General features: G+C 49.0%; 1 protein-coding gene across 1 annotated transcript; it reads left to right on the forward strand.

Moving 5' to 3' along the window:
- Positions 1-380: 380 nt before the first annotated feature.
- On the forward strand, positions 381-12,132 carry MAPK4 (mitogen-activated protein kinase 4). Its single transcript, XM_009878568.1, has 5 exons — positions 381-926; positions 4,042-4,186; positions 7,880-8,041; positions 10,538-10,739; positions 11,454-12,132. The coding sequence occupies exons 1-5, from the start codon at positions 381-383 to the stop codon at positions 12,130-12,132; spliced, it is 1,734 nt and encodes a 577-aa protein (XP_009876870.1).
- Positions 12,133-12,704: the final 572 nt, after the last annotated feature.

Genomic DNA, 12,704 nt, shown 5'->3' on the forward strand with positions numbered 1-12,704 from the left:
TGAGACGCCGGTGACGCGGGCCCGGGCACCCAACTGGGCCGCCAGCCCCAGGCTTCAGCAACGTCTTAAGACAAGGAAAACTTTTTTTTCTGGCCGAAGAATATTTTTTTGCTAGAGATCTCCAGGCTGTGCTTATCCCACACGGCTTGGAAAGTCTCTTCTGCCCCTTCTTTAAAACGTTTTAATCGTGTGTGTGCTCGCATCTGTTTTCACCGCATCCATGTGTTGTCTCGAAACGATGAGCTCTGAGCAAGACCCTCCCAAGTTATAATGAGGCGCTTGATTTCAAACGGCGTTTGTGATCTGGAAGCCCTTGGAATCTCTCAGCTTTTCAAGTGACAAAGGAGAAAAGAAAAATCCAAAAGAGGACGGAGCCCGCGATGGCAGAGAAGTGCGACTGCATCGCCAGCATGTACGGCTACGACCTGGGCTGTCGCTTCATTAATTTTCGCCCTTTGGGCTTTGGGGCCAACGGGCTGGTGCTGTCGGCCCTCGACAGCAAGAGCTGTCGCAAAGTGGCCGTGAAGAAAATCACCATCGGTGACGCGCGGAGCATGAAGCACGCGTTCCGCGAGATCAAAATCATCCGCCGCCTGGACCACGATAACGTCGTGAAGGTTTACGAGGTGTTGGGGCCCAAAGGGGCCAAGCTGCGGGGGGATTTTTTCAAATTCAACATGGTGTACATCGTCCAGGAGTACATGGAGACGGACCTGGCGCGGCTGCTGGAGCCGGGCAAGCTCGCCGATGAGCACGCCAAGCTCTTCATGTACCAGCTGCTGCGCGGGCTCAAGTACATCCACTCGGCCAACGTCCTCCACCGCGACCTCAAGCCGGCCAATATTTTCATCAGCACGGAGGACCTGGTGCTGAAGATCGGCGACTTCGGCCTGGCCAGGATCGTCGATCAGCATTACTCGCATAAGGTAGGCGGCGCCGGTAGAGCTTGCCGGGAGGTGTTGAGCGCGATATGGGGAGAACTGGTCGGGCTGTGTCTGATTTTCTCAGGAAAATAAAACATCCAGGATGTGTTTTCCAAGGGTTGAGCTTTGCCAAGCACATCCCGGTGCTGTAAACCAGCAAGCAAGGCATGGGGAAGGGTTCAAGTAGCACCCGGGTGGTTTTATCGCTTTATTTCCTATATATCAAATATATACTTAGGTATTTTATTCCATCCTGGCAACGGGCTGTGGGGAGGCGTGTGTTTGCTCACTATACTTAAATGACTAAGCTCCGCGTTTCTTGCTTTGCTGTTTTTATAAAACACGTTTCTCCCTGTTAGTACAAGCACATGGAAAGGCTGCCCGGCTCGTCTGCAGCCGCTCTGCTCGTCCTTGTCCCCGCTTCTTAAAACCTCTCTGAATTGCACTCATTTAATCCTGGGGAAAGAGGGATAAGTCATATTTTTTCAACCGAGGTCGAGATCTAAATAACGGGGAGGACTGTGTTGGCCAAAGCCGTGCGAAGGCAGAGGTACGACAGGAGGGCTTGGGTCAATCCTGCCTTTGATTTCCAGCTTTTCTCGGATGACTCAGAAAAATCGATTCCAGTCCATATTTCTCTTTCAACCTCGGCTTTCCTCGAGGGCTCAGATAGATTTATGGGCTCCTCTCGAAAAAAAAGCATCGGCGAGAGGGAGAGGACCCGTGTCGGCAACTGCTGAGCTTCCACCTTGCTGCTGAGGGGAAAAGGGATCCTTCCAGCCCCGATTTTGATTCTACCAGGAGGTGCTAATGCAGAGCTGCCCGAAATCCTGCTCTGTGGGTAATTAATTCCTCTAAAGACCTGGTAAATCCAAACCTCCGAAGGCAGAGCAGAGCTCCACCTGTAACTTCATGTTTTCGTGCGGTGAGGAAAGGTCGCCTTGAGCCCTTGGTGTTTTTTTTTTTACCCTTGGGATGTTTTATATCTTAGACCGACAGCAGGGTTCTGCTAACGTGAAGAATTGCTGAAAGTTTACAGCTCTTCTGACCTGATGTTTCTTAAAACCCAGCCAATCCTGCTGAGCGTTGAAACAACTGCAGTAGCTTCTGAGCACAGTTTTTAACATAATTTAGAAATACATGGACGACCTAAATCATAGCGGGTCTTATTTACGTGGCTGGTGGCAGGCAACCGTTTAATTAAAATCATCTCCCATCCTGGGCAACTTGTTCCAGTCTTTGATGACCCTTTCAGGGTAGAAGTTTTTTCCTAAACCACCCCTGGCATCACTGGAAGCCTCTTGTTCTGGGGGTTGTCACTTGTGAGAAGAGACCAAAGTACCTGGGGGCACCCGCACTGGGCTGCCAGATCCTCTTTCTCTGTTCCTAATGGCGAAACATTAATTACAGAATTAATTGGGAGAAATTCTGTGTTGAGGAGGGTGGCGGAAACCGGCATGGAATTCCATGCTGAGCAGCCCTTTTAGGGAAAAAATAAATAGCTTCCAGAACGTCTTCAAACCTTTGAAGTCCTCCTTTTGTTTTGTGCTGGCTGAGCAGCACGAACGTAACGGCTTCCAGGTCAGTCAGTGAAATAATAATAAAATTCCCAGGTGGGTCATCTTGAGGAGGTCTTCGAAGGAGATGAGGATGTGAGACGTCGGATGAAGCGTGTGGGCTTGAAATAAGTGAGCTCTGGCATCCCAAACGGATGAGAACACTCATCGCGTTGCCGGTGCCCACACGCGACGACACTTTTATGATTTTATTTTGTGAAACAACGTTCCTGCAAACTCAACATCTTTCCCAGGCCGTTATATTGGGATTTTTTTCAAGAGATTTCGCAGAATATTGCCACGAAGACGCATCTTCCACCTTAATTAGAACTGATTAATATGCTTCTGCTTGTGGTCCTTCTGTCTGGTCAAATCTACATAAACTGGTGAAATTCTTGTGCTAAAGCATAATCTGGGTTTAGGTGTAGCCTGTGCGTGATCCCAGCTCCCAGATCTGTGGTGATATTTCTCCAGAGGACTCGATAGTCCCCAGGACCGTCATTGCCTCCTCCAGTTGGACAGGAACTTACGTGTTTTTATACAAATTAAGATCTAGACTGTTTTTATCCAGAGCAGATGTAGGTGTTGGGGCTGTCTAAGCCGCTCAGGAGCAGGTGACATCTTTGCTGCAGCCTTTTATATCATGAGCAGTAGAGAGTAAAAAAAAAAAAAAAGGAATTGGGAGTAAGAACTAAAAAAATAAATGGAGCTGGTTTCATCATTTGTGATGGGAGAACTGCAGTTATATCGCAATTGAGAACAGTTTACGAAGCCGTGTTGGTTAGGATGGAGTTTTTGACTGAGTTTTTATGCTCTTATTGATACTCTCCAAAGGTTTCACAGCATTTAAATGCAATTCAACTTGACGATTTCATTTCATTTTGCCTTTTCCTGCTGTGTTTTGGTCCACCTTGTTCCGCGAACAAGTTGTATTTAATATAGAAAATACCTCTTAGGACTATCCTGATGTTATCCTGGGGCTCCCTAAATCTGTTTTTCTGCCCGTTCCTCCGTTTTCCTCTTTATTACAAGACGCTCCGGGGGCTCGTCCGTAGTTCCCAGCACGCGCCCCAAGCGTCTCTCAAATTTTCTGTGGGGATTTAGCTCGCTGTTACCAGCTGCAGAGGAGCTACGGATAGAGGGTTAACTAGAGGTGGAATGAGCAAACCATTGCAAACTGGGAACAGCTGGGAATCCCAAGTGCTGGCTTTGCAGGAACCGAGCTGGGATATTTCTTTCAGTTGCGAGCAAAACCCATCAGCGTGCTTAAATTACATTCTTACCTTCCAAAATGTCAAAATGGGTTTTATAGAATACATCTGAGTCCTCTCAGTGACCTGAAATAACTTTTTGCAGGTACAACCTGTAAATCTGTGCTACTAAAACCATCTGTCCTTTGCAGAAGATGCTTTTACACCGTGGCGACAAGTAGTAAAGGAGTTTTCGGGGAGCACGACCCACCAGAGCCACGGCACGAGCGTGGCGGGCAGGTTTCTCCGCAGGATCCTCCCGCGCGAGGTCGATGACGTCTCCGCCTTGGTTTCGTTTTGTTTTTTTTTCAGGGTTACCTTTCCGAAGGCTTAGTGACGAAATGGTACCGCTCGCCGCGCCTCCTCCTCTCACCCAACAACTACACCAAAGCCATCGATATGTGGGCGGCCGGCTGCATCCTGGCCGAGATGCTGACGGGAAGGATGCTCTTTGCTGGTAGGTTTCTGCCTCCCATTGATTAATTTATTTATTTTCTTTTTCTTTTTCCCTCCTTCCTCGCTACCCAAGAGGGAATTCCCCCTTCCTTTCCCTTCCCAACAGAAAACAAGAGCATTTTGTTGGGAGGGATCACGCTAAAAATAATATCACGGGGTGGATTATAAGCACAGGAGATAGTGGGGCTCTGTCCCAAGAGGTTTATACTCTGGGCTGTGGTTTTGAATTGTGATTTCTTTTCTTTGAGGGAAGACGTGTGAACGCCGCTGCCCTTTTTTCAGCCACGTTCAGGCTTTTCCTGCAAGCGAGTATTGGAGTTGTAGAGGTGCGGTGCGAGAAGACGCCGCCAAAACGAGGCACCAGCTTAATTATCAGTGCAGCGTTTGAAGCTCAGCCCTGATGAGGAGCAGGTCTTTAAAATAATTCCAAAAATGCTGCTTGTCGGGAGCAAAACTGTGCTTCCTCAGCTGGGATGTTTCATTTGAGGGCGAAGCTGTGGCTCTGTGCGTCTTGAACGAGCTGCCTCCCTGCCCAAGTTTTCCACAGAAGTTGCTTCTTGGTTTTCTCTCCCTCACCCGTCGCTGTTTCGAATGACGAGGTTTTAACGCGTTTCGCAAGCAGCTGTTTGCGGAGTCACGTCAATAAATAATTAGGCCCATTAATAATGGAGAAGGACGTTTTTCTTTGCAAAGATTGCAGTTCGCCGCAGAGCTCCGCAGCTGGTGCTTGATTGTAGCTGCTTTCTTGCTCCTTCTCCACTCCCAGCTTCCATATTCCTTTTGTGAAAGCTGAAAATTAAGCAGTCGGTCTGTTATATCAACGAGATTGTTCAAACTGCCTTTGTTCCTCCGCAGAATTCTCAAGTTCGGGCACTTCAGCTCTGCAAATTACGCATCAAACCTGGCTTTTCCTTTCCAGGAGCAGGGATGACTCTGTGCACTGCTCATCCCTGCGAATGTGGGGCGTTTTCTGGGCTCACTGAGAGATTCTGCACGTGAGCGAGTAACTGGAGAGCCAGGGAAATCCTTTTTGGACTCCGAGCTGGTCCATAAAGCTTCCTTTGTGGTCAAAGCAGATGCAAAGAGAGTTCCAGGCTGTGATTTGTCTTGCCTCTGTTACCTGGCTGCCTTCAGCTGAGATCGACTGAGCCTTAGAAATATTTCCTTTTCCCGCTGCTGCTCCAGAAAGAGCGTCTGGAGGACAAGCCGAAGCGCCCACGACTCCAAGTGAGATTGGTTCTGTTCCGTGAAACGTCCCAGAGGGGAACCTTACGGGTTCCTGAGAGTCCGCAGCAGGTTAGAGATCAGGAGATGGGATTTGCCAAATCACGAGCAAGCACTGTGAGCATCCCTGCTCCTCTGCTTTCCAGCCCCATGCGATCGCTTAATAAACCCCCAGATGATGGCCAAGGATACTTAGTTACTGGGTGGAGAGCAAAACCGAAGCTCAGAATACATATTCCTTTCGGGTTGCTTTAAAAATAGCCTGTAGAGTTGTTACAGGAAATTCCTGGCCTCGTGCCCTGTCTTCCCGGCCTCCTTCTATCCCAGTAAATAAAAAAAAGCCGGGGTGGTAGCCTGGTAGTGGGGCAGGTTGCCTGTGATGTCCCATTTCACGTAGGAAATAACAGTTTCCCGGAAAGTTCCAAGCCTCCGGTAATTGCGTTACGGGGGATAAATTGCTTTTTGAGTTCTGCATCGGCGGCACAATTTAAAGGGAGCGCCTGGCGTAAGTCGGTAGGATTATCTCGGGAGCCTTATCGGTTATGCAGTTAAATCAAGGCGATCGCTTATTAGGAATAAATGTCACTCGCTGCTTTCCTTCTCCTACGCAAGCCAGTAGGGAGGGACCGCAGCCCCTTCGCCCTCGTGAGCGCACAAGAAATTTGGCTGAGGCAAAGCACGGCTAAAGTCTGGTTCGCAGACCTTCAGCGAGCTCCCCGTCGTGGAAAACGGGGAAGAACATCCCTAAATCGAGCAGCTACAGCTCCCTCCAGTGACTTTTCCACTGCTAAAGCACCCTGGAAAGCTTTGCTGGTGGAAGCAAGAGAAAAGAGAAGAAGAAAAGCACCCGTGACTGAGGGCTAGGAGGTGGTTCGATGGCTTTTTCCTTGAGATCAGAGCTTGCTCCCAGAGGTTTTCCTTTTTCCACGGTGCCTTTGGGCTGCGGGGTGCGGAGAACAACCCTCGGAAGCCTTTGTGATTTTGAACACCCCGTCATTTTGATCACAGTTTGGCAATTAGCCCGACTGATACAAAGTGTTTGGTTCTTGATGGTCGTCTTCGGTTTCTCCTGGAGCCGTTCTGTGAACCTCGAGATGACCTACAATTAATTTTTCTGTAGGGAGATGAATTAATTTGCCTGGCATCGCTACTGGGAGGGTGTCCTTCTGTATTTTGGGTTTTTTTGCTTTTTCTATTGCTCTGTCTTCTTCTGAGGCTTTATTCTGAGTGGATGGAGGGGTGACCAGCTGTGCTAATGTCACTGTTGCTTTGGGGTTGTCGAAGTTCATCCCTGCTTTTTTGGGGATAAAAGTGGCCACGACTGCACCGAACCAAACCTTGTTGGAGTGACGAGGCTATGACGGATGGAGCCCCTTTCCCAACCTCGACGTTTGGACCTCCCCTTGCCCAGGACAGGTGTGTTTGGGGTCAGCTCCATGGATTTGATTCTGGAAAACTCCTGCAGATCCACCAGAAGCTCTAGGCTGGGACCTTCAAAGGGTCTGGGTTGCCTGGGGGCATGACAACGATGATCTCCACCATCCATGAGCTGGCCTCTCCACCTTCCCTGTGGCCTCTCCACGTTCCCTGTGGCCTCTCCACCTTCCCCGTGGCCTAATCGGAAGGGCTGTGCCCTAAATGAGGTTCAATCCTCTTGCCCTGGATCAGTTGGGCGCTGCTTGCCAGTGAAGCGGCCTGAAATCCGTGACTTGGACGGCAAAGCCCTAAAAATCCCCCCTTGATTTGTCTTGTCCCAGCCCGCTCGTTGTCTTAAGAGTTCGTCTTGCCTCTAACGACCGAATATTTATAAGTGGTGTTGCTGGCAGATGGAAAATCAATACGTCAGCTTGGGATTTCTGCCCAGCTTCTTCTCTGTGTGCGTTAAGAAGCTGGAAATCAGCTGTGGAGCTCTCTTGGTCACATCCAATCGCACGGCAAAGAATGGGATTAACGTTCGTTAACGAGGCGGTTGGCTCCGCTCCGCACGGCGCTGCCGCTTCTCTTGTCTCGCTGACGAGGAGCCCGTCCCGAGCGAGGGCTTCGGGATGCGCGGATGAATACGTCCTGAAGGAAAAGGATTAAAAATATACGGTTGCTTTTAGCAATCCGAGCCTTGACTTGGTGCCCAGCAGCCAGCGGTCAGAGAGTCGTCGGTTTTGAGGCTGTTCGAGCCAACGTTCATCTTGTCCCGTCACGAAGGATGGAGTCCGATGTAGGATAATAGCTCCTATCTCCACGATTTCATTTGCGTGCAGCTTCTGCTTGGCCTGATGGCCTTAGGGCGATGTGCCAGGAGGGCAAATCGTCTCATTTAATTGTTTCACCCTTCAAATGAGGTGGCCCAGCTGGGAGTCCCACCCAGCACGGGTGGAAGCGGGAGATCCGGGGACTTTGGGGGGTGACTGAAAATGCCACCCACCAAGATTTAACTTCAAAGTCTCGTCTCACTGCCTGTTTTCTCTCCATTTAGGGGGTCACGAGCTGGAACAGATGCAGCTCATCCTGGAGACGATCCCCGTTATCCATGAGGAGGACAAAGAGGAGCTTCTCAAAGTGATGCCCACGTTCATCAACAGCACTTGGGAAGTGAGGAAGCCGCTGCGCAAGCTGCTCCCCGAAGTGGACAGCGAAGGTATCTGCTGGCTTTGGTGTGTCCTTCACCTGGGACTTCCCTCAGCTCCATTATGGTTTTTTAAACCTGTTTCCCTTGTAGGTCACAGATATTGACCTTTGTGACCAAGCAAACGGGATTCAGAAATCTGGAGAGCAGTTATAGGGCATGGTCCCACCTGCAGCTCACGTCCCCACCGCTGTCTCTGTCCCACCGAGGAAGGTGTGGGCTGCAGTAGCTTTTCTTGCAGGTAGCACATACAGAAATAAGGGTGAAATAGTCGTGTGAGACTGGTCCAGGTGCTTCCAAGATGTGTCCCTGCCTTGCTATGTCTCTTCTTGAGCTGTGAGAGCTCAGCCCAGCAGTTGTTTTCGAGCCCTGTTCATTTTTCTTTTCACCTGAACGTATGGCACAAGGAAATAAAGTCTTTGACTTCACTAATATCTGAGCTCCATGAAACGGTTGCTATAGGCAGAATCATAGAATCACAGAATGTTGGGGGTTCGAAGGGACCTCTAGAGATCACCCAGTCCAACCCCTCTGCCAGAGCAGGATCACCCAGGGCAGCCCCACAGGAACGTGTCCAGGTGGGTTGGAAAGTCTCCAGAGCAGGAGACTCCACACCCTCCCTGGGCAGCCTGGGCCAGGGCTCCGGCACCCGCACAGGGAAGAAGTTTCTCCTCATGTTGAGGTGGAACTTCCCATGTTCTAACTTAAACCTTGTTCTATTGTTGGGCACCACTGAGAAGAGATTGTCCTCTTCCCCTTGACCCCCCACCCCTCAGATATTTCTCTACGTTAATAAATCCCCTCTCAGCCGTCTCCTTTCAAGGCTGAACAGCCCCAGGTCTCTCAGTCTCTCTTCACAGGAGAGATGTTCAAGTCCCTTCATCATCTTCTTATCTCTCCCTTGGACTCTTTCCAGTAGGTCCCTGTCTCCCTTGAATTGGGGAGCCCAAAACTGGACGCAGTATTCCAGGGGTGGTCTCACCAAGGCAGAACCTCCCTAGACCTGCTGGATGCACTTTTCTAAATGCACCCCAGGATCCCACTGGCCCTCTTGGCTACAAGTGTCCAAGTGCCCCAAGGCTTGAACGTAGCTCACACTGGGCTGTCGCAGCCTCGCGACGCTCAATTACCACTTGAGCCGCTTCCCTCCTTTGGCTCAAGCTTTTTTAAAAGATCTAAATCAGCGGCGTGTTGTTGCGAGGAGGCTCCAAACCGTGGGCTTTTGGGCTCGGAGCAGCTTTGGAGGCAGTGAGATCCGAGCAGCATGGACTAGGACACGTCAGCTCTCCCGAGCTTCTTCCAAAGCTTAAACCGGACTGGTAGACCTGGCCACCTGCTTTTGGGAAGATGTCGAAACTGAGCCTGGCTTGCTTCGGCCAGCGTAACTCTTCGTTACAAGACGTCCGCTTGGCAACGCGATCCCCAGGGACTGAGTCAACCTCCAGCAAGCGAGAACGGATTTATTCCCCGGCGTTACTCGGGGAAGAAAGGTCACCTGCGTCCCTTACATAATTCATGGACATTTTCTTGCTTGCTCGGAATATATCGTTTCGCCATCCTTCTTTTCTGCAGTCAGTGGGCGACCTTACGAAGCGATCGATCTCTTCCTACTTAATTAGTCCAAGTGATGAAATCATCTCGTGGGAGACAATTGGATGTTGGTTAATGTTTAAGTGCTGAGGCCATAGGTATGGCCCAACCCTTCTCTGCTGACTTTTTTTCCACCTAAAGGAAGCGTCCCGTTCCCACAATTAGGTCTTTAAGGGAGATATTTTGGAAGGTACAACACAAAAGTTAGAATCCCGGGTTGGAAGGGACCTCAAGGATGAGCTAGTCCAACCCTTTAAGGTAAAGAAATATTTTAAATGATCCTATGAAAATACGCAGTTTCTATGATTCTATGAAAAGTTGTAACTGAAGAAAGGCACGTTCCTATTTATATGATCTGAACTCTGAGGGATTCTTCCACCTGGCAAGAATCAACCGAATAAGCAACACCTTTAATTGACAGGATTTGATCTTTCCACGTAAGGACTCATCAAAGAAATCACAACAAACCCTCTGCATTTAAATTTAATTCTAGTCACCTTAATTGCACTTAATTTCCTCCTTCATCCTTGTAGAAGGAGTTCGTGCTCTGCCGTCTTTCTAAAATAATTTTAGGCCACTTGGAAGTCTTTCAATATTAACGAGAAAAGTAATTTCATAGCGTTGGGCGCACCAAAAATTGCGCTTTAAATCTAAAGATGTGAAATCAGTTGTTCTAAATGCACTGCACTTGTCGAATGGATCCATGAGCGTAAATTAAATCCTGTTTTTGGGGGTATAAACTTAGAATTCTGACCCGGAATGGGTAGAAATGGAGATGTGATGCTCTCGCAGTCGCTTCTTCCGCCTTACTGGATGACGTGACACCCGTGGATTTGCGACGTGGTTTGTTACATGGGATGACAGGGAGCTGGTGTGGCTTTTGAGGAATTAGTGATCTTATTTCTCTCTGCTTCGCAGCTATTGATTTTCTGGAGAAAATACTGACGTTTAACCCCATGGATCGATTAACGGCCGAGATGGGGCTGCAGCATCCTTACATGAGTCCGTATTCGTGCCCTGAGGACGAACCGGTGTCTCAGCATCCCTTCCGGATCGAGGATGAGATTGATGATATTTTACTGATGGAAGCCAACCAGAGCCAGATGTCAAACTGGGACAGGTACGGTACCAAAAGCTGGGCCAGAGACCAGACACTGGCATAAATTCTTTAGGCTGAGTCTCTGACCTCCTCTTGATGGGGTTCAGTCACACGTGTTTCAAACCTACGAAAAACACCTCCTTTTCCCTTTTTTAAGCCATGTTGTAGTTCTAACCCAAGCTGGCACTTTGCTGAAGCCAATGAGAGTTTCGTCATCGATTTCCAGAGGGAGCAGATGTGTGTTCCAGTTCCTGCTCTTGGTTTTATTCGCAGCCTATGTTGTCTTTGTTTGAGTTCCACCAGTTTAAGTAACTAGATGGTCCTTCCCTCTGTCCCTAGAAGTTAAAAAAGAATTCTTGTGCTTTTAGGGGACTGGGTCTAATTTGGACCTCTATATTTATAATCACTTTTCAAAGTGTGGAAGCCCCAGATCTGGGGTCTTTAAAAAAAATCCTTTGTCATGTTGACTTTTAAATGGTTTCCTGGAAGTCATACGGGAAGTTTAGAGCAGATCAAAGTCTTTCATATCTTAGATGATTACCCCAGTTACTAGGCCAGTCCCAGTTATCTCTTGGCTTTTCGGTTTCTTGATGCGCCACAAGAAGGTCTCTAATATCAGCAAGAACTTCAAGATCTGTGGGTAAGCGGCGCGTTAGCAAGAAAAAAGGTAAAAATAGCAGCAGCGACACACTTTGTTTTAAAGAAAGCTGTCACCTGCATATATGTCTTTCACAGGTATCACGTCAGCCTCTCCTCTGATTTGGAATGGAGACACGATAAATACCACGACATGGACGAGGTTCAGCGAGATCCCCGGGCAGGGTCGGAATCTATCGCCGAAGAAGCACAAGTTGATCCACGGAAATACTCGCAGAGCAGCTCAGAGAGGTTCTTGGAGCTCTCTCACTCATCCATGGACCGAGTATTTGATGCCGACTGTGGGAAATCGTGCGATTACAAAGTGGGGTCACCTTCTTACTTGGACAAATTGCTGTGGAGAGACAATAAACCCCATCATTACTCAGAGCCCAAGTTGATTTTAGATTTATCTCACTGGAAAAGAGCCACCATAGCCCCAGCAGCCGAGCTATCATTGGAAGAAGAACCATCCAACCTCTTTCTGGAAATTGCTCAGTGGGTGAAGAGCACGCAGGTGGGTCTCGAGTGTCCCAGTCCTCTTCCGGAAATTCAAGAACGAAGCCTGCCGTCTTCTCCTCACCAAGAACCCGCCGAGGTGAACAGCGAGACGGACGCCGAGTTTGACTTGGACGTCTTCATCTCCAGAGCGCTGCAACTTTGCACGAAACCCGAGGATCTTCCAGACAACAAGCTCAGTGACATCAACGGGGCCCGCATATCGGAGCACCCTGGCGATATTGTACAAACAGAGGGGTACCAGAAAGAGCGATGGTGAGGAACCCGCACCTGGGAAAACTCGCTGGATCTCTCTGTTCCTCTCCATTTTCCGGGGCTGCGTGGCTTCCGTCTGTCCTTGAGCATCTGGTTTTTTTTACATCCACCGACTGCCTTTCTCAGAAAAGGCAAGCGCAAACCACAGGCCCCCCTTTTGATGCCTTAGAAATACCTTTTTAAGGGAATCAAGAGGTGTGAATGAAATACCGCGTTTCTTTATGCTGCCTTAACACTCTTGCCTTGCGATCTCTGGGACCTGTTTGAAACTTAAATGGAGGAGAGGAAGACGACGGTACGCAGTTAAGTTTGCAAACAGGAGTCAAATCGACTTCTTCCCCATTCTTTTTGTAGCATCACGAGGACAAAATCAGCATTTTTGTTACGGTCAGATACCCTCCTGGTATTGATGAGTTGCCAAAAGGCCAAATTTTGAGCTCAGTGGGCAGCACGGAGAGAAGGAATGTCAGGCAGTGTCGGCGGAACTGGAGGTCAAATTTGGCCATCAGATGGAAACTAACTCTTGGAGAACTTGATGGGGAAGGAGTTCAACCTACAAAATATCTTTTTTTTTGC

The sequence above is a fragment of the Apaloderma vittatum genome, unplaced genomic scaffold (genome assembly GCF_000703405.1).
Source record: "Apaloderma vittatum isolate BGI_N311 unplaced genomic scaffold, ASM70340v1 scaffold19511, whole genome shotgun sequence".
Lineage (NCBI taxonomy): Eukaryota > Metazoa > Chordata > Aves > Trogoniformes > Trogonidae > Apaloderma > Apaloderma vittatum.